This window comes from Nymphalis io, chromosome 13 (assembly GCF_905147045.1).
Source record: "Nymphalis io chromosome 13, ilAglIoxx1.1, whole genome shotgun sequence".
NCBI lineage: Eukaryota > Metazoa > Arthropoda > Insecta > Lepidoptera > Nymphalidae > Nymphalis > Nymphalis io.
In genome coordinates, this window is record NC_065900.1 from 8,084,527 (window position 1) to 8,107,632 (window position 23,106).

The window sequence follows — 23,106 nt, forward strand, 5'->3', positions numbered from 1 at the left end:
ATCCTGCTTAATGAATTCGCATCAAGAACTTTTTGTCACAAATAAACATCCATCTATATCCTATATTATCTTATATAACGTAAAATATACTTAGCAGCTTATAGTCGTAGTAAAAAAGTTTTTAGAAAACGTTGTTAACTCTCGTACCTCGTAACTCGTTATGTCGTAAAGGTTTTCTGTTGATCGAATAAGTAGTTTTTACGTAAACAACGAATAAATAATATTAGTATATTTTAACAGCATCGCACATGTTTTTAATTCTAAGTTGAAGATTCCCGATTGTCCACTAAGGTAATGTTGAACGTGTGGCCCACCATGTCCATGACGTAAGGTATTATGTCACACATGTTAGTATACAAGAAACAATACATTACATCATTACTTGGATACGGAATAAATTTAGGTCAGTAGGTGTTAATTCCCCAAACGTAACTGCACTTGGCACCTACTTTGTCCAACATCATAATACTGTTTTGCTTTGACTGGTTCTTTTGTAATGTCCATGCAGTTATTACCAATCAAAAAAGAAAGGGTAGGATATTATTACTTTTAATCGTTATTAAATAATAGGAGTTGAAATAGGAATGCTTTAAACAATTTAATTTAAAAAGTTCTTATATCATTGAAACGTCATTTTTTACTTCATATGTATTCGGATTTCAAATTAGTATTACAAGAGCCTTTTGTAACAGCATTTTTTTTATTTGTTAGCTGTAATTGTTCCGTCTTGGTGTGCTATAAAGAGTATTAATATAATTTATATAATTAATAGTTTTTAAATTTTTTAAATTCTTTGAATTGATCAAGAAAATTGCATGTACCTGTATCATTATCAACGTTGATTGATGACTAATAATAAATAAATTAAGAGGAACGTACGCATATATAATTTTATAATCGAATTATTATAAACTGTCTAGTTTCGAAGAATTTTTCTTTTATTAAAAATGAATAATTAAATCGAACAAAATTTTGTTATATTATATTAAATACTTTGTAGGTTTAGGTTGAAATTATAACCTCGGTTGTAATTTAATTATATTAGTTTTAAATTTTTGGTTTATCTTTTTATTGTTAAGGTTACCTATTCCTTAGTTGTAGTTTAATAAAGTTTACATGAAATTGTTTTGTTTTATCCTTATTTATAGTTTAATAAGATTAGAAATGTTGTAATTTTTTTCAATGGTTTCTTTTAAGTACATTTTTTATAAGGTTATCTTTTATTTTTAAGTTTAAGTTATAGATTAAATTAGTACAGTTACGTATTCCTTAGTTGTAGGGTTTATTAAAGTTTGCATTAAAATTTTAGTTTTAATCTTATTTGTATAATTAAATAAAAAGGGTTGTAATTTTTTTCTATTACACGCTGCTTGCTTCACTCATGGGCAACTATCGATATCTAAAGATATCGTTATCATAGCAAATGGAAATATTACACCTAATATTGCTTATAAGGAGACATTACAATAACTCAGTGTTTCGATATATCCTTAATTACTAGAATAATAATAATAATCGTACTCTACTAATATTATAAATACGAACGGTTATCTGGTTTATGAATATTTGTTACTTCTTCACGCCTTATGTGATAAGCGATATTTAATTTATATTTAATTCATTATGAACATACTGAATACTTGCACAAAGCCCTACTGGTGGTAGGGCTTTGTGCAAGCTCGTCTGGGTAGGTACCACCCACTCATCAGATATTCTACCGCAAAACAGCAATACTTGATATTGTTGTGTTCCGGTTTGAAGGGTGAGTGAGCCAGTGTAATTACAGGCACAAGGGACATAAAATCTTAGTTCCCAAGGTTGGTGGCGCATTGGATATGTAAGCGATGGTTGACATTTCTTACAATGCCAATGTCTAAGAGCGTTGGTGACCACTTACCATCAGGTGGCCCATATGCTCGTCCGCCTTCCTATTCTATATAAAAAAAAAACATATTTTGATTTGCGGGCGAAGCGTTTTGAGTTTTTAATAAGATAATATACAACTATAGTACAATGGAATTTATAAAAAACAGAAGTCACAAATCACACATTAATGACCAAATATACTAGTAGACGATATTCATAACGATATTTTTTTTATAATAACTCGTGGCTTTCTTTCTCTATAGATAATTTTTAAACAAGTGTCATATATTCAAAAAAAAAAAAAAATAGTTTCAAAAAAAAAAAAATCATTCAATTAAAGATATCTTTACTTTATTCTTTTATTTTTTGGTTCGATATAACAATGACAATTCATAATCGTGTAGTGTCTGGTATTGTCCTCTAAAGTTAATTTAAGTGTGGGAAAGAGGCACGCTCGTATGAATTAACGCTGTTATTGTACACATGGTCACATATGTTCATGTAAAATACACACACACACACACTACACATTACTTTATGTTACACATTTTCGACTGCTCAATATTAACATAATATTTTTCGTCCTGTATTACAATGCGTGATTTTAAATATTTAGTTTTTCTTTTAATGCTTACGAGATAAAACTATTCGCTAAAGGGCTTTTGAAGTATTTAAGCATAGAAACAACAATAACAACTAAAATATTTAAATAAAGCTGCTAAGAAATATAGTCCTCCACCTAACAATAATGTGAAAGTTCCGTGACTTTCTTCTTTATAATATTAGTCTGATAACTATAATAATGATCTCCAGACCGAATGATCAGGAAGCATTATAATGCATTTCAATATTCGAAATGTCAAGAGGCGATGCTATGATGATCCGACACGAAAAGTGATAATTATGGCGCATGATATATTAACGACTTTACGTGCTTTCAACTTTCTAACTGATAATTTCTTACAGGAAAAACACCGGGTCGCGCTTTTTTTTCACACACACAAAGACCCTGAATTTGTATCCCAGGTCGAGGCTTTTGTATCCCAGGTCGAGGCTTTTGTATCCCAGGTCGAGGCTTTTGTATCCCAGGTCGAGACAAAAGCCTCGACCTGGGATACAAATTCAGGGTCTTTGGATATTATCTGCATAAGGACCGAAGAGTCAGTCACATTAGTATGATAATATGATAGTGACCTACAATATCAATATAATCATTTTTTTTATTTATTTGCTTCGTAGAAGAAAATAAGATTAAGTTTTGTATGCATAGAATTTTATTTTATTACTGAAGTATGTTTAAAGCTGTCAAAGTGAGAAAAAACTTAATGTTCAAGAGCTAGAGGGCATACTCGTACAAATGTGCCGCGTTAAAGTGTTGAATCATTTAAAGTCATTTCTTACGCGAAGCGCGCCACCCGTACGTGAGTTCGTCGCCTTTCGTGTTACGATTTCTTGTTACTTTATTTTCGTAAATAATAAACACGTTCCGAATTAACAGTTTTTGAAAATTTATAGAACATTGAATGTTGGATACAACTTTTTACTATGGAACTCTGGATCCTAATATTATGCGGTAAGTACGGTTTTTTTTTTAATTTAGCTTATTTGGCGTAGGAAAAAAAGGGCTTCACGTTTTGAAATAAAAAAAGAATAATAAAAAAATATATTCAATAAAAATACTTTACCATAATATATAAATACTTTAGAACCAATTATTTTAAAATATAATGTGCAATTTTTCTTCGCTATGACTTTCCACTTCTTGACCTTAGAGCAAAATAAAAAGGCATTTCGAATTAAAACATTCTCAATGCCAATGTTTGCAGTCAAAATAGTTTAAACAAAACAAAGAAAATTATACTATAAGATATGAATAATTTTAAATGTTATTTTTCTGTTATACATTACATTTTAATAATGTACTGATACTTCCGAAGACTAACCTTAGTTACCTTGTAACAATTGTGTTTTTTTTTTTATTATCGCAAAAAAGGTTTTAATTTTTATTGATGTTTTTGTAACGATAGTGATCGATTTCGTAGGCGACTAGAATTTATATAATTAATAAATAGTCATAAGATTTTTCGCTAAACATTTCTTATTTATTTCATGCAATTTTAATTTTAATATTTATGATTAATAAAACAAAAACAACACTATTTCTCACTAACAACATTTCTTAGATAACTTGAAATAAAAATACATATTAAGCATGCAGTACCTATTAACTTTATAAATTCCTCTCTAAACGCAATCAAGTGCTTAAACATGTTATATTACCTTGGTATTTTTAACCCAACTATATTGCTCGTTTATTTATCGTGTTTTTAATATGAGAAATTGAACAGACTTTGCATTTAAACAATAAATGTAACTACAGTTTCGCTCCGAGCGCGTTGAAGTCTATCACACGTGTATCGTTTTAATCGTTAAAACTTATAAATAACTCGACCATTAAATCAATAAATATATATTAACACATATTAAGTATATCTGTGTATTTGTTACATCGACGCAAATTAAATAATTATATTATACAATAACAATCTAGCGATGGATTCCTTTGTTAGTCTCGTCTGTAACGCACCTGACCGGTTATCTTAGGATAAATATTTAAAAATGATTCTCATGTAACATGAGTTACCGAAGATGTTACGTTTGGGCTGGTTAATTATTGCGTTATCTAATTTGTTGAGTTTGTAATTTATTATCAGTGATTATGGCTTATGAAACTCATTTTATTAGAGATATTAAGACGTAATACGCGCTTCATCGCTCACACAAAATATTGACGTAGGTGATGGTTTATGCGAATAAGCAGAATTACATATAACAATTAGTTCATGTAATAATTATTTTTCAATAAAAATTAAAATCAATAATTTTTTTGTCATTTCATGCTTATGTAAATTGGTGGCTGTTTATTTAAAGACATAGTCACTTCCTTTTAGAGCGTAAACAAAAAAAAGTTTTAAATTATACAATGTTTTGGTAGGATTGAACTTGCGACATTGAGTAGCAACGTGGATCTATTATACCGTTGAGGCTTAGACACACATATCATATTACTTTTACATTTTGCAACTCAAATCTGGATATGAAGATAATATTTCATCATACAGCTGTTTCTTCATCCACATATCGATGTTCTCTTATTTTACAAAAATCGTAACAATCTGTGCTCAATGTTAATAATATTATAAAACTATTAATAAAATTAATTAAAAGCAAGGACTTTATATCTTTATAAAATTACTTGTTAATTGTTTTTACAATTAAACATATTAATCTTTAATAAAAAAAAAATAGTATAATAAGGAAATCGTTATAAAGCTAAAAATAATATGCGATTTTAACAATTTTAAATGTCTTCGAGTCTATCCTGTTACTACTAGCAAGTGGGGCAGTATGAATCACAGCACTCGGTTATTGTTAAATCGCTATAATGACAACCCAGACAATACTATGTATTAGGTCGCGTTTATAATTATTCTGATTATGCACGACCTTATAGTTTATTTATGACTCATTAATCAACAAATTACATCTCAGACATTTTACATCAAGATTCAGTTCTTATAGATATGATAAATTACAGCAAAGATAAAATGATCATTAAAACACATATGTTTTAGTTTAGTAGTTGTTCGTGAATATCCCACAGCCAGTCATAAGCTTCCACTCCTATTATGAATATATCTAAAGTATATCCACCACGCTAGTCAACTTTTAATCACACGATTTTTTTGTTTGCATAAGATTTAGTTTTTAGATATATTTTTTTTCATGTAAAGGTTAAATGGGAATGTTATCGTATTAGTTGTGCAGTGCGCTTTCACTGCCCATCTTCCGCCGTCCGTCACTTCTTTATGACCCCGACGACCCATTGATGATCATCGCTTATAGTGAGTGAAATTGAAAATTAATAACTTCGAACATTGAACCGGGATGTTGATTGTATGTTCCGAAGAAACAACTTCGCCTTGATACGGATAATGGAAAAAAAATTAAGCCCCTGCTATAGACAAAATTATTAAAATGAAAGTATAGACTTGATGGCCTTGATTTTATGCGTTTTTTTAAAGATCGATAATTTTAAAGCATTGTGGGTAAACAAGCCAGTACCTATACCGTTGAAACAAAAACATTTTTGTGAATTTAAAATAGTTGAAAACAATAAAAAAATAGTAGAATATAAGATTCTTATTTCATTGTTCTTTTCATCGATATAACAATTATAAGAAGTATAACTCATACAATGTAAATAAAAATAAATCTCATCTCCCACAATAATTAGCAAGTTTTTAAGCTAAGATATTTCTTAACTTTATAAACATTTAAAGAATAACGGACGAACGAACGAGCGATGTTATACATATTGATATTCTCATAAAATAAAATATCGACTTAAATAAATAAGATGATATCTCCTTGCTTTGATGTCGGACAGTAAAAGAAAGTTTAACGTTATAGAATTTTTATTGCGCTCCAACGGCGCCAGCGCATTTGTATTTTCAATCTCCTCTCGCGATACAATTTAAATGTCTATAATTTTGCGTATTCACAATAACTTCCGCGTCTCGCTTTAACGGTTTTGGGTTATGCAATCGTCTCATAGGCTGGGATTGTTATTTTGATTCTCTATTGTTAAATATAAAACAAAGAAATTGTTGTGTAATATATCCAAGCATTTAAGAAAGGTTGTAATAACCATTTAAAGAGAAAATCTAAATATTTACCATTATTTAAATTTCATAGCATTTTCTCTGATTATTTTTACCAACATGGAGTCGGGTAAAATATGTACTATTTCTTAATTAATTACAACATAGTACGACCACGGCGTTATTGGAATACACTTTACAAGTAGTCAATTGCTTCAGCTGTGCCTTTCAACACACCCTTTTACTAGTTAATATTAACAATACGAAAAAAATATATGAGGTATATTTTACATGAAACATTAGGAATTTACAAACAAATATACATGCAATCTTTACTATAAGTAGAGCTTCAATCACTTGAAATTGACTACAATCATCATCGACCATTGAACCTTGTTTCCCTAACGACTGCACCTAAAGGTGGTAAAAGTATGTCGTGTTAACATAGTTTTATACTTAAATCAGTATAACATACAGATTTTTTTATTATTTTACTAATTACATTTCCATTGACACAAGGAAGAGAACTTAAGGTCGCCTACATATAATTTTATTGCAACAAGCTATTTACATTTAATATGTATTTAATTTTCTCATTTAATAATCTTCATATTTTCTTGCTGACTTAAACTATTTTTTCCAAAAACGATAAATGAAAGTTGAATTTCTTTAAGTTATTTCTTTCTGTTAGGTCATTTAAAACATATTTTTGTTAGAACGAATCAGCACACCTACTGTTAGAGAGAATGATTAGTCATATCAGATTAAAAGGAAACAGAATTCTAATTTGTACAAATCCAGGTTGCACTTACATATTTGCTTTAGGCACTTTATTTGGCATATTTCACAACATCCCGTGTTCTAAACCTGATTCGTTAGTCATTTATATATTTTGAAATAATAAATAAAACATTATTTGCCGTAAGGTTTTGTTTATACAGTAGTATATCACAGTAAGGGTATAACTTACCTATTTACGGGTGTTAGTACAAGTTTTATAATTTATACGATCGAAGCTAACATGTGTGTCAAGTGAAGTGACATACTATATAGCAAGATTAAACATATTAATTTCATTTTTATAAAGGGTAATATGTGCGAATCACGCAAGAAAGACACTTAGTCTAAAATAATGTGACTAAAGTATCAACGCGCATGAGTTATTATGGTATAACAGATCTATAACATAATATACTTAAATAAAAATAATTCGTATCCAATATTGTATTTAATAATACTTATATCGAATGAGATTAAAAAAAATATATTTGGTACTTATGTTTTAAGGTATAAATATCAATTTAAAGATCTAATTAATGAAATATGAGACATTTATGGACATACCTTCTCTGACAAGCCAAGTTTGGACATTCTAATTCATATGCAGCCTGCAAAATGAAAATGAATGTGACCTCGGCTACTTTACTGCATACATATGTATGAGATTTTGATTCGCTCTCTTAATGGCAGTTTGGTATTAAAACGGTCGTGAGTAAACCCTGAAAGCCGTTAGATAATGTTGAGTGTTCGCCTTAAATATTAGAAATTTGACTGCCTTGTTGGTCTAGTGGCTATATATAATGACGCAGATCCCGCCCCAGGGGCCGATAAAAAGTTATGGGGTTTTTCTGACGAAAAATTCTTATTAGCAGCCTGCAGTCTGGACGTTGGAACTGTGTTAATATTGTGTTGATAGGAACAATGACAAATATTATGTAAACACGAGAACGAAAGACAAACTTGTTTGACACAAACTTTCCAACTCCGCAAATTCAACACATCTTTCCTTAGGTAACATATGTATTTGCTACTAGATCAACCAATTAATAAGTCTAAAAATATTATAAAATATACATGAATAAATAGGCACAGTACTTGGTATAAAAATAAAAAAGCGTTAGTTAGTTCTCATGTAGGAAGTATAATAATCAATTGTATTTAATTAACCTACCTATGTAATTTGTTCGATGGTTGAATGGAGCCACTCAGTTTCTTTCTCGGTACAATATATATTCCAATGCGGTAGCAACTTAAAGTTTTAAGAATTATTGCAAAAATACAATTCGAAAGAGCTTGTAGGAGTCTACCTTAAAATTTATTAATTTTAAAGTAATTATAATTATTTAATATAGGTAGTAATTAAGTTAATATTTAATAATATTAACTGATTTAATATAGTACTAAAGCAGTTAAATTAATTTAGATTATTTATAGAAATTTCGTTTTAAAAACTTATTATTAGAACCATATTAGATTTTACGTGAACCTAATTATTTTATGATAAAAAATTGCAAGTAATGAAGCGGCGATGTAAACATGGATCACCTTGAACCACTGTTTATCACTGACTTTACATCTTATCGTTACATCGTTCTTGATGAGAAAATTAGCGCTTCTCACGGTATACTAACAATAAGTAAGAGAGATATTTGTGTATTAATGATTTTTAAGGTCGGTAAGGTACAATATTAATTTAATTTCATAGAGTCAAAATGTATCTCTTTTAGTAAAATATATAAAATTATATTTGATTATGATTTTGACTATAGCGGCTATTCTTAACGGAGACAAGCCAAATGTGAGACTCGTGGGAATATAAACCATTGCCAATGTTAAAACTCTTTATTACTACTGAGGAACCACTTCGAGAAATATATATATATATATATAGGCTAGACCAGGGATTTCAACTCAAAAATTTACTTATATATATAAATATAAAAGAACAAATATGGTCTGTAATATATTTCTATCATAATATTAACACGCACTCTCTCTCTTCCTACGTTACATTATAACAGGTTGCACTAGTACTCGCTAATTATTCTTGCATACAGAACTTTTTGCTTGTTGATACGTAAGGCAGTCTTAGTATTTCATGCCGCAATTAAATATGCTGTGAGTGGTGACAGTTTAAACCATGGAGCTATTAACTGTTCGACATCCTAATGATGTCTATTTTTTGTGCTATATATACTTACGGTGCCAGTTCTATTACTGACTACTCTCGTAAGTATAATATGTGGGGTCTCTCTAATCCTTTGGACCAGACTAGTTATTATCGAGTTATGATCTATGTAGGAGATAGTCCAGAAATAGGCGGAGACTTTCCAACTTAATTTTATTAAAAAAATATATTGAAATACTTGTTTAGTAAATATCATGTAATTTTGTGTATATTCACATATATATATATATATATACCGTAACCGTAATAGCCTGTGAATGTCCCACTGCTGGGCTAAAGGCCTCCTCTCCTCGTTTTGAGGAGAAGGTATTGAAGCTTATTCCACCACGCTGCTCCAATTCGGGTTGGTGGTAATAAAATATATATATATATATATATATATATATATATATATATATATATAATCTTATTTTATTAATTTTAACATGCATAAAAAAGGTACAATCTTTAGGATATTCAATTTAATTTAAATTTAACAATGAATCATTTGTGTCTATCATTAAAGTATCTCGGTATGTGTTAATTGTCATGAAATAATCTATTGTAAACAACATCTTAGGTTTATTCCCACGATGCCGTACGTATGCAATGCAACTACAATGTCAACTGTAATACACTTTATATACATTATCTTCGTAGCCACTTTTATATTTGCAAAATTACCTTTAAATATAATTTAAAACATTTGTAAATATATTTGGATAGTCTTAGTTATATAGTTCTTGTTACAGTATACATAATGCTGAAAAAAACATATAGATAAGTATCTACAATCTCGTGTATTTTTTCTTTAAATAACAAATCTCCATACACGTATTATGATAATTATTCTTGTTTAATTAACTATTCTTCTATATATATCTTAATACTCGAATACTTTATACGTATCAATTATAGTGTAGTATATATATAGCCGTCACAGATAATCAGAACTAATCAAAGACTATTCCACACTAGTTAGGCGTATTTCTAACAGTTTTGTCCGTGCGCTTGGCGATCTCGTTATTGTTTTGTTTGAGATTATGTTTTTATTTTTAAATCATGATTGTGTCGCAATTTCAGGGTTACAATTTTAATTTGCCTCCTATTATTTTATTTTTGCGATTTATTTATTTATTAACACATCCTTATACTTTCAAGATTACACTCATTTTCGATACATTTATTATTTAATATATACTTTTGATGTATAGATTAAATAATATTTGAAAGTTTAGCAATTTCCTCTTTCAAGTGAGAATTAACCGGAAGTTATGTGTAATTAGGTATTTTGAGTTTGGAGAAATCTAGAATAACATATTTGTTACGCCGCCGGATGAAAGTTTTACTCATTATCCATAATTTATATCTTACTTATATGTTAAATCAAATACTTAAAACAAAATTGATTTAAACCACTGCAATTATTGTCTAGTAAAGCTATTCTGAATAAAAAATTCGCAACTCACCTCAGGAAAAGGACATGAAATGTAAGAAAATGATTTACAAAATTGCATATCACCGTATGTCAATCAAAATTACGATGTTTGTTCTTAGATTGTTTTAATGAGAACTTATTTCATATTAAGATATTTTGACTTCCACACATTTCTTAGTGAGAACGAGAAATATATTCGATTGGAATTTATTTGTTACTAATAAAATGTGAACGTTATTGTTTCATATTTGCAATGGCAATAAGAAGGAAATACTCATTGGGACAAAAATTAATCTGCTAGTGCGAATATCGTCACGGTGGTTGTTCGATATAAGGTTTTACAGGTATGTTCATCATAGATATCGTTAACTTTAATGCGTTCTGTTTTATTAAAACCCGGTCAAGTGCTAGTTTGACTTGCGTGGTTAAGGCTTAGTACTAATTACGTTATTTTTGTCATTTATTTGCTTTTTATATAATGAGTACTTTTATTTATTAAATATGTATTAAAATAAAACATGATCTCACAGTAAACTATTTCATTGAATATGAAACATTATGATTAAATTTTAGCCCCGAAATCAATTTCCAAACTCAATCATTCATTTGCGTTTTAAATTCGTGATCACCGACCGAACTCTATACGAGGTCCTTGCAATATTTAAACTATTTTAGGTCAGTAAAGGACAGACAGCAGGACAAAATACGAGACAGATTGATCGACAGACACGAAATTATCCTCTAAATGCTTCATTCTACCATCCGATTGTTTGATACATTATCATTTTAACAATACGGCTTATAAACATAACGCAACATATCACATAACATAAATTAAAAGTAGGTGCAACAGTAGACGCTCAATTATTTAATATAAAGTGGATCAGATAAAGGAGAGCGCTGCTGCGGTGACAGTCATCGACCCAGATGCCGGTTGCAACAACGGGCGCGACGACAGCTGGCCGCTCCACCACTCTCCTGTTACGTACGTCCTTACACTCCTTGTAAGCCGTAACTGGAGTACCTTTCGAATTATTTGACTTCTATGTAAAGGGCAAATGTTTGCATTGATTTTAACAAATTATCAGCATTAATGGATATAAAGTTTCTGTTAAATTTAAACCAATCTATTTTTTTTAATCTGTTTCATATTTAAATAAAAAGATATTATGTACGAAATGGATTTTTTTTATTTTATTATTGCAACCAACTAATTTTGGTTTCCAATTTATGTAGGTAATTAGTGTAATTAGCAGTGCTCGTAAAAATTTAATTAATAACGAGTATTCTTATTATCGTTGTATTATTTATATTTTATTAATACAATTAGCAATATAATATATGTTTTATATGATCTTACAATAATTATATTGTAATTTGTGATAGCTGTGTTAAGAATTATAATGAATATGTTAAAAATTACAAAAAGAAATAATTTAAGATCAACTTATATGAAAAAAATAACAGAGTAATGTTAAAAATTAAAAAACATCAGTTTTCAGCAAAGTAGCTCGCGTAAGGTCTCATAGATATATTAATTAGGGGGTGCCTATAACTACTAGACAAGAGTGGAGAGTTAAAGTAATGAAACCACGAGCGGATCTCGCTTAAACCTTATTGGAAGATGACGAATAAGCGCTAATGTTTCGATATTACTTAAAAAAACGTGAAAAAATAACGTTTACTTAGACATATAATGTTAGAGGCCAAATGAAAAATTAAATATTTGAAATTAAATCAAGACAGCGGATTTTTGTATGTGTGTGAAACTGAACATATTTCTTGCATCAAATACTTAACAAAATATTACGCTCTAGTGCTTGGCAGACTAATTATATTTCCATTGTAAAACAAATGAATACCGTAAGATATGCAAACAGTATTTCGATGCTTGATTGCCGTATGTCTCTTTAGCTTAGTTTTTGTATTTGAAAAGGGTATTTAAGAGAATTACGTTTCGACATCAAGGCAATATACGCAGGAAATATGAAGAAAGAATGATGATAAGTCTAATCGTACTCCTCTGAACCTACCAATTAAGTAGTGCCTATTAGGATATAATTAATTGTTGCGATAACTGAATATTTATTAATATTATTGTTGAATATTTATTGTTTCATCAACACGCATTAGAGCCGAGTTAAAGGATATTACTACAACAAAAACGTATGTTTATGGACATTTATATATAAAAGGAAATATCTCGTTTCAGATTTTAAAATACAAAAAAAAAACACATTCGTCCATCTGTATCTGAAAATGTTATAGTCAGTTATCATTACGAAATTATTTCCCTTGGCCCAGTTTGTTATACATGATGCTGCGTTAAGAATGTGGAAAGAAATTTCTTGTTATAAAATATTTTTTAATACTGGCCTAAAAATTGTGAAACAGATGTTATTAAAATGTCGGCAATATTTTTAAGCGGTACTAAAATGTGTTCTTTATTTATCGCCACTTAAATTGTATTGGATAATATTCACAAAAAAATATAACAACTTGTGTATTTACTTTAAGCATAAAATAAACTGAGACTAAGCATTTATATAAATAAAGTAGAAACAAACTTTAATTTCAATAATAGTCAGCATCTAAGCATTGCAATGCATTAAGTTGTGCTCTCGTAGAATAAGATTTTGTATGCAATAGAGGTAGATGTCGGGAATCTGGAATTGAACGAAAACCATTTCACTATAAACAAATGTAAATTAGAGAGAAAGGCTATGAGGTAGACGATTTCGCAAGCTACACGAATACTAATCTTGCAAGATAGATGTTATAAGCTCGGCCATTGATAATTTCAAGGCATATTCCAATTTATTATTATACGTTTCCAAAAGAGACAATATTTTAATGGCATACTTAAAGGCATAAAGTAATTTATACCAATGGTCCATTTCGTGGAAATAATCCAGAATAGGAGAAAAGCTACGGAAAAATATTAACTATACATTGTTTACATTGTATTTGGAATGATTTAGGAATTGTATTTTATTAAATAAATCATATAAATCGATTAATGATTAATTTCATATAGGTTAATATTACAGTAACTATTGATAAGAGTTACTTGTACAGTTTAGTAAATTATAATGTAAACAGATCTTTTTACCTAAAGTTAATATTATCTCATTTTTGTCATTAACCAAGCGTTAAAATACTTATATGACCATTCACTATAAGTTCGTGATAAACTATGCGTTGCTCACTACACAATCTCACCTAATCAGCAAACACGATTTTGTTTATGTAATAACTTTTGGCGTCGGTTTTCTGCCATAGTCGTGCTTTGCTTTCACCTTAATAACATGCTTTCTATGCTTATTCTATGTGACAATTGTTCTGTATTTCCAAATAGTAGTTTAAATATTTTAGTATCTGGTACCACATTGATTAATTAAAAACTAAAATGCATTCAGTTCCAATAAGGTTTTACAGCAATAAAACAAGCAAAGATGCAATACTTTATAAGCATTTGTTATTGACATTTTTAGAAATTGCATTATATCCACTAGGAATTTATTTAAAAAATTGTAATATATTTCGTAGTTTTCTTAAGAATTATTAAATAAGGTATATAGTAAAGTATAATGTATAAATTATTTAAAATCAAATTAAAGCTGTCGCTTAAAGACTCTTTAAGCAGTCAGAATTTTAAATTGCTCATTTGAAATAACTAGATTGTAAACACCTAAGAAAATTATTGTATTATCGATTATTAAACACCATGTCTATATTTTTTATATGTCCATACCATGTCTATATTAAACATATGTATATATGTGTTAAGTGTAGTTTTTTCTTTCTTGCATTTTATTCGACATTTGCAAACAATTGTTTTATTTAACTGCTTCTTAGTTTGGCTTGTCCACCTATAAGCTGCTAACTCTAAGTTTTTAAGCAAAAAATTAACGACGAGGACCTTCAGAATAATTCCACAAACAAGTAGTATAAAACCTTTTAAAATGAAATCTCTATATGAAACATGTATATTTTTATATTGCAGAAAATATGTTGAAAATATTTACTATCTTATATGAATGCGAATGCACTGTTAAACAAGACGTATGCGTAATAAGTAGGTAAGTACTAGACAGTGCGTGAGCTCGCAAGCCGTGACCGACAAGCTGGGCCGATGTACCAAGTTATCTCGAGTATTACTCGATGCACCGTGCTTCTTAGTTACGACGTTCGGTCACACGGATCTTACTGGTAGCTATTACTAGGTACATTACGAAACTCCTCGATTTAGCATTGTTTTGATTGGACATTCAATATTGACTTTCGAAATATATATGATATGGCATCGAAGTAAATTGTTTTAAAACGAATGCTGATCATTGTTTATTTCTAGGGTAATACTTAAGCTTCTAATTATGTAGCTTTCTTATATTTGAAAATTGTATAGGTACTGTTTTGTATAGTTCACAGAACATATCGATCTTAACCAAAAACTACACGTTCGATTCTACAGAAATCACATAAATTTTTCACGTGCTTAATTTCTATTTATACCTCTTGATCGGCATTAAAGAAACACATTGTGAAAACTTCTATGTATCAGCGGAACTAGGAGATATGTGCATTATATACCAATCAATCCTATTTAGGCGTCTCATCTTATTAAATTAAGATATTCGATGTTATGATATTTTGATAAGAAATTAAAGGACGATCACTTTTAATGTAATAAGAAATCTGATGAAGCATACCTACATTATAAGCGTTAGATACACTTATAAAGTGCACAAAAATTTAACATAAAGAGTATATGTTTATAGCGATGCGTAAGTATATATTGCTAATCGACATAATACCTTATAATAGTGAAATGTGTGTTTTAACCTCCATGGTTCTTTAAATGTGTAATAAGATACTTTATTAATATACTCTTTTTATAAATAAAAATATAAAGAGAACTCTATAGCTATCAAATAAGTATTCATAATTCTTACTGACTATGCAAAAACACTTTTTCTCCTTAAAATAAGAAGTAGATATTAAATAAGAATATTCATCGTAAAACGATAAGACTTATTAAAAATAGAATAGGAAGTTGTAATTATTTGATATAGGTACGTTGAATGTTAATTTCGTTCAGATATTCCATTATATATTATTGACCAACAAATTGAAAGTAAGTTTTTTAATACCTGCGACCCTTCAAATACTGTTCGATTTGTTCGTGCTATTATAATTTATCTTTGTAATAATATATTAAACGTCCTCGACAATTTGCGATACTTCGTGACTTATTGAAAGACAAGCAATAAGATATAGGTTTGTTTTGTTGTCTATGATATTCTACTAAATACAACGCTCAGATTTTAATGCTCAATACTCTTATTTATTTCATAACTACATTATCTGACAAAACGTGAAATATATTATTTATGTATGTTATATGTTACCTGTTTAAATTAAAAAAATTAAGCCACATTGTAAACTATCAAAATGAACCATTTTAATTAAATTATATATAAATGATAAAACTAAACAAATCTAATGTTTTTATTTTCTTTATAATATAGGTAGGCGAACGGGCAGATGCTCTTCCAATGCGCCACCCACCTTAAGACCTAGATGTTATGAGCCTTGTGGCTGTAGTTACATTGGTTCTCTCCCTTCTGGTTGGAAGGGTGAAAACCCTTCCAACCAGAACACAACAATACTACGTTGTACTGTTTGGCGGTTGAATATGTGATGGTGGTAACTATCCAGACGGGTTTGCACAAAGCCCTGCTATAATGTGAATTATAGCTATGCTATCAAAGTTGTATGTACAATAAACTCTTTACAATTTTACTGTGTCATATTATACCTACATAGGAACTAACTTATCTATTACTAATATAAAATTACACAATATTTAAACATGACATAAAATGTAATTTAAGATCCGTCAATATAAGTAACTTATTGTAGTAATGTTAAATTAAATTTAAAAAAGAAATAAGATCTGATACTATTATGATTGATATGCTTTGTATGACCGACAATTTTTATTATAAAATAACATTCGTTGGACCTTGGATGACGCGATTAAAGAACAAATGTTTTAATTCCGCCATTCACAAAATTACCGGCATATAGTTTCAATAGTACCAGTCCCGGATTTATGCCTAGACTTATGAAGCACCGGCCTAGGGACACCCGAGTCAAAATTTCAAAGTGCCTAGGGATCTAGGTCCGGGCCTGGATAGTGTTTTATGTCAAAAGAAGAAATATTAAGCAATCTTCCTTAATTCCATATATTAGAGTTGAGATAAACATTTTAACTATATTCCATGGCTGCACGTACTAAGAAAGTTGAGGTTTTTTTTAAAGTAAAGTAAATTAAAAACCTGTCCATCTGAATGTCTCGTTGCTTGGCTAAGGCCTCCTCTGAGTTTGAGGAGAAGGTTTGGAGCTTATTCCACCACGCTGCTTCAAAGCGGTTTGGTGAATTGAATTTTAATGAAATTAGATACAAGCAGGTGTATTGAATTAATAAGCACCATTGACTTATAATATTATAAATATTATTTATTTTTTATTTCTCTAAACACGTAATACTTGGTTTCATTTCATTTCTATTATTGAATGGTCATATGGCATGGTCATGATATATTCAAGAAATATGGCACCAAAGTCATAATTTAGTTGTGTGTAATTATTCATAAAATACATAGTAATCATTCATAACATAGTAAAGTAGACAAATTATTTTGGTTCTAAAAATTTGTACACATTTTCTCAAGCTATTTATCTTCAATGTAGGTACCCACTGCGTGTTATTTAGGTACATAATTCTTAAAGGTTAAATAAAGTTTACTTTTAACGTTTATATCTTGGACTTTATATTAGCCTAGTCGTGATGAGGGGTCAAAAGATCATTTGTTCGATTGAAGCTAAATAACAAATGAAAATGTCAATATAGATAAATAAACCGGTAACATAGACCGATATACTTACTTAAGGTTTTATTACCGCAATAATTTGTGTAATACATGATTTATTTGTAAATGTTGCCTGTTATTTACCTAATTATAAAATGTAAGCAGAAAATCGGCAAAACTAGAAACTGAATATTGTTGCAGCTGAAAATATCAGACTGTCTATTTAAAATGCGGTTCAGTATTTTTTTAATGTTTCAAAAATAATTCTATGACGAATAATCATATGATAAATAATCATGTAACTTATGTAAAGTATTACGTATATGGAATATGGATTTTTATATACCTACATCGCATTAAGTTGGAGCGAAACTTATTAGTGTTTTTTAATAATAATAATCTTTCAGCTACTACGTTCATGTTTCCATTGGGATAATTGTTGTTGTAGAGATACGTTTATGTTTTCACTGGTGGTAGGGCTTTGTGCAAGCTCGTCTGGGTAGGTACCACCCACTCATCAGATATTCTACCGCAAAACAGCAATACTTGATATTTTTGTGTTCCGGTTTGAAGGGTGAGTGAGCCAGTGTAATTACAGGCACAAGGGACATAAAATCTTAGTTCCCAAGGTTGGTGGCGCATTGGCTATAAGCGATGGTTGACATTTCTTACAATGCCAATGTCTAAGGGCGTTTGGTGACCACTTACCATCAGGTGGCCCATATGCTCGTCCACCTTCCTATTCTATAAAAAAAAAAACATAATCCTAACAAAGGATGTAGGTATCTATTACCTTTGTGAATATAACATAATATATGATAGTGATTTTATAGAAACTGCAGGAAAGGAAAACATTATTCACATTTCCGTTATTCATTCTACACGGACACTATAAATGTCTTTGTTTTGATTACCTATTCTAAGTGCAATTCAGTCTCTTGGTTATATTATATCCACGATGTGGATCTAATACTTCTTCAAGGCTTTGAGTGTTAAGAAAAAAAAACACTACTTCCATTCTATTTTAAAATAAGTGGAACATTGTTATTGAAATTTTAGCTTTATTATATTGTATTAGGGTACTATGGCCAACTATAGATTAGGATTTGGGATGAAAAAATGGGTACCAGTTATTCTACAGCCAAAGAGCAATGTAAATAACGATTTTCCGGCCGCGTGTTATGGTTTGATACCCTATGTCCTTTTCAGTACCCCTGATAACATATATGCAAAATTACATGATGGTCGAATGAATAAGTCTGACGTGAAGAAGACATAAACAAACAAACTTACTTTCGCATTTATAATATTAATTAGATTTTTGAGATTAGATTATAAAAATACTTACTAGATTAAGCAACTTATAACGGAAACAGCAATACAAAGTAGTTGTAGTAGTTTGGCAGCGCATTCCCTGTGTAAGAAGTAGTTTATACTTTTTTGGTTCCTCCAGTGCCAGTGTTGCGCGAAGATGAGCGAAGGCGACAACTTACTACTTGGAGCCCTATTTGCTTGTCAGCCTTCCAAAAATGAATAATAAATTAAGAAGTTTATAATATTTCTTATACTAAAAAAAACTTGAATTTAGTTACATATTGGAAATTAATGTTAATAAAATAATCTTTTTTCAGTGATACCAACAATTGTAACAACAATAACAATCTCGCCAAATGGAAATAGTCCAGAAACGAAAATGATTGGTGGAATGATAGCCGATACACACAAAAGGAACACGGAAACTATTATTAGGAATGAAGCACCTCAAAAAAATAATATTAAGCCGAATATTTTTTTAAAAGCCAATTCTTCAAAATTAGCAATAAATGAGAGATATAGGAGGCTTATTCCTTATATGACGTTTTATTATGCTAACGATTTAGTAACGCCTACTACAGAAACATATAATAAAAATAATGTTGAAGTTGAGCAAGCGAAAATCGTTGAAGCTGGAACCATCACACCGAATGAACGTCAACCAAAAATAATTTACACGAAACAAAGACACAACAGTAACATTCCTAGATATCAAGGGAATCGTCTAACTCAATTTAATATAGCATCATCGAATCCAACTAAATTATTTTATAAAGACTCTTTAGGACCTTTTCATTATCAAAATCCACCTAAGATGAGTCATGCTCATAATCCTCATTTGTTGGAACATAATGTTTATGATAATAGAGACATTACATATGATCGATTTATTCCGAAACAAATTAAGGCACCAAGTACTCCTTTCAAGGCTCCAACGAGAAATCCATACTTAAGCTTATATCAGAATGATGATTACCTTCCAAATGTACAATATTTCTCATCTGATGAAGGGGGATCTCCCACATATAAGTTAATTCCTTATGAACAAACTCCTCCTGTTAAAACTCCTAATATTGTTTCAACGAAACAACAATACAGCTTTCCGGCATTAACCCAAAAAGAATCAATTTATATAAAACCAAGACCATCTCTTCATCCGCAGCCTTTTTACACTAGTCAACAAGTACATGCAAGAAAACCACCTACGACTATATCTGAAATATATTATGAAAGAAGACCACAGGTGACTAAGTTGGTTGAACCAGTTATAGAAAGTGGGTTTAGACCTATAGTGAATTCGGTGTCGACAACCGAAACTCCTATATATACATCAACTCAACAAGACTCATCAGCGTTTCATCATTTAAAAAATGAGAAACAACAAGAATTTCATGGCGATGAAACTATACAAATTGCTCCTGAAGATAGTACGACCCAACCACAATATGTAATTGAACAATCTCAATATAAACAGACACAAAACTCCGTAACTCTAGCAGAACTTTTAAATTCATTACAAATAAACAAATCAATCCCAAAACCAATTACAAGAGAAAACATCAGTGCTTCAATAAGAACATTGTTACAAGTGCTGAATACTTTAAAAGCTAATAACAAACCAAACGAAATGGAACCAGTCGTAGTCAGTTCACCAAAACCTTTTGAGAATTCTGAAAAATCCGTAAAAATAAAGCCTAGTATTATTTCATCTACGACGTCAGCACCACAAGACTTATATGAAGAACCCTATCTTGCTCCTATAGACGTTCCTTCACAACATTTAGATGGTAATATAAAATAAAAAGTATTCAATTACATACACTTAGCATTAAATATATTAATTTTACAGTATAATTATTACAGATTACCCGACTGGTGGGGCAAGTACACAACGATTCCCACTACCTGTGACGTCTGACGAAGAAGGTGGCACTCCGGGTCGACCTGGTATTGATTACCCAATTTTAACACTGATTCCACCAACTAAATTTGATTGCAAAACGCAGAGATATAAAGGTTTCTTTGCCGATACTGAAACAAGATGTCAAGTAAGTGGAAATATTTTGCTTTTGAAGACAAAAAAGTTTTTAATAATAGTTTTTTATCTTTCTATATTAACATACTTCAAAATCTATTTTCAGGTATGGCATTATTGTGATTTAAACGGCGGTCAAGCTTCATTCCTATGTCCAAACGGCACAATATTCTCACAAGCAGCTTTAACTTGTGACTGGTGGTTTAATGTCAAATGTGCTTCCACTACACAGCTGTATGTTCTCAATGAAAGCCTATACAAGTACATTTTGCCTCATTCACCTAAATTTCCAGAAGACTACAGTGGTCCATTAGTTGACAAGTGAGTAAAAAAAGAAGTTTAGGTTTTATGTCATACATATTTTGGTATCCAGTAAAATAACAGAGACAATCTATATTCTCAGCGTTACCTGCCTTTAATGGCGATAGTTGTATTGTCGATTCCCGTCCAGATTGTTGGCTTAGTTCACGAGCTACGTAGTATATGAGCTTATCAGTTACTTGGCAATCGAATACATATTACACGAGCGCATATAGACATACAAAGGAATACAAATTTATTATTTATAATATGTTTTTTATAATTTATTAATCATAAAAAACAGATATATTTTTTGACTTTTGAATATATAATTTAAGCTACTTGAACATATCAAAGATATTGTTTAACAATATTCTTTCAGATATCTTACATTAAAATTCAAAGAAATGGAAGAGCAGTTCAAAAAGAATAAGAACAAAAAAATAGCATCAGATAAAAATGATAACGAGGATCAGCCCACTTCGAATGAATCAACAGAAAATAGCTCTGCTGAAGAAAATGTCGGAATTGATAAAACTTTGGTAAGCCAAGCTGACGTCATTGTAGAATCATCTGGTAATAGTGGCAATGTTCAAAGATTACAAGATGACTAAAACTTATTGAGGCTAAGATATATTACTAAAAATGTTTACTATTATTGATAAAATGTATGTAAAACTGCGTCTCTACAAATGTAAAATTGGCAACTTTTGTGTCATCAAAAGCAACACGCAAAAGTTGGTGATAAGTTTCTTTTACAATAAGTTTAAGTTGGTAACGTGTATAATTAGTAGTGATTTTCGGAAGAATTACAAACACAGAAATTGCCAATTACTCCAGTCTTGGATTATTACTTTACTTCACATTGATTTTTACTTTATAGTTTAAGAAAAGTCCCTGTGATACAGTTTTTAATATACTGTTCTTAGACGATAAGTATTTATAAAGTTGATGTTATTCACTAATTACTACATATTTTATGGTTGTGAACTTCAACGCATAGACGCAAGACGTAGGTGATGCTTAAATAGGTATATTATTTTAGTTAAGGAATTAAAATTACCATAAATCGCCATGTTTAATTCATAGTAAACACGAAATATTGTCTGTAATATCGCATTAGTATTATATCTATTTTTTTAATACTTACCATACTGGTTATGAACAATTTGAGAATTCAGAGTGTATTGAGTATCTAGTTGTGTATTGAGTAACAAGTGTTAGTTTTATAAACACAATTCATGATAATTATATTTATTATATATTCATGTAAACAAGCTTCTAGTTTCCTAGTTTTAGTTTGAAGATCAATAAAATAAGCGATTTTTCGCGTTACACAACATGTTTCTTTGTAATAAGACATATTGTTTTAGAACAAAAGTGATTGAGTAGTGTGTCTCTTATTATAAGGTTAAGCTTTTTGTATTAATTCGTGTCCCCACTTAATAGAATACGGGCAACAATGAGTTCATGTATAATAATTAAATTTTACTTTTACTTACCATAATTTTGTGATAATACTCACCAATGTGCAATTTTTGAAGAGTAATCCTAATTAAACATTAGTGATTTTGTATCGTGTGCCTATTTTTAGAATAAATTATTTAATTTTTAACCATACTTTTATTATTTCATAAGAACCATGAATAAGAATAAAAGTCTAA

The 23,106-nt window shown here is 29.8% G+C and overlaps 1 protein-coding gene across 1 annotated transcript; it reads left to right on the plus strand.

Annotated features, from left to right (window-relative positions):
* The first annotated feature begins 3,286 nt into the window (after positions 1–3,286).
* On the plus strand, positions 3,287–23,103 carry LOC126772640 (uncharacterized). The gene is made up of 5 exons (XM_050493033.1): positions 3,287–3,439; positions 19,425–20,894; positions 20,971–21,155; positions 21,249–21,463; positions 21,825–23,103. The coding sequence occupies exons 1-5, from the start codon at positions 3,412–3,414 to the stop codon at positions 22,054–22,056; spliced, it is 2,130 nt and encodes a 709-aa protein (XP_050348990.1). The 5' UTR covers positions 3,287–3,411; the 3' UTR covers positions 22,057–23,103.
* The last annotated feature ends 3 nt before the right edge of the window (positions 23,104–23,106 follow it).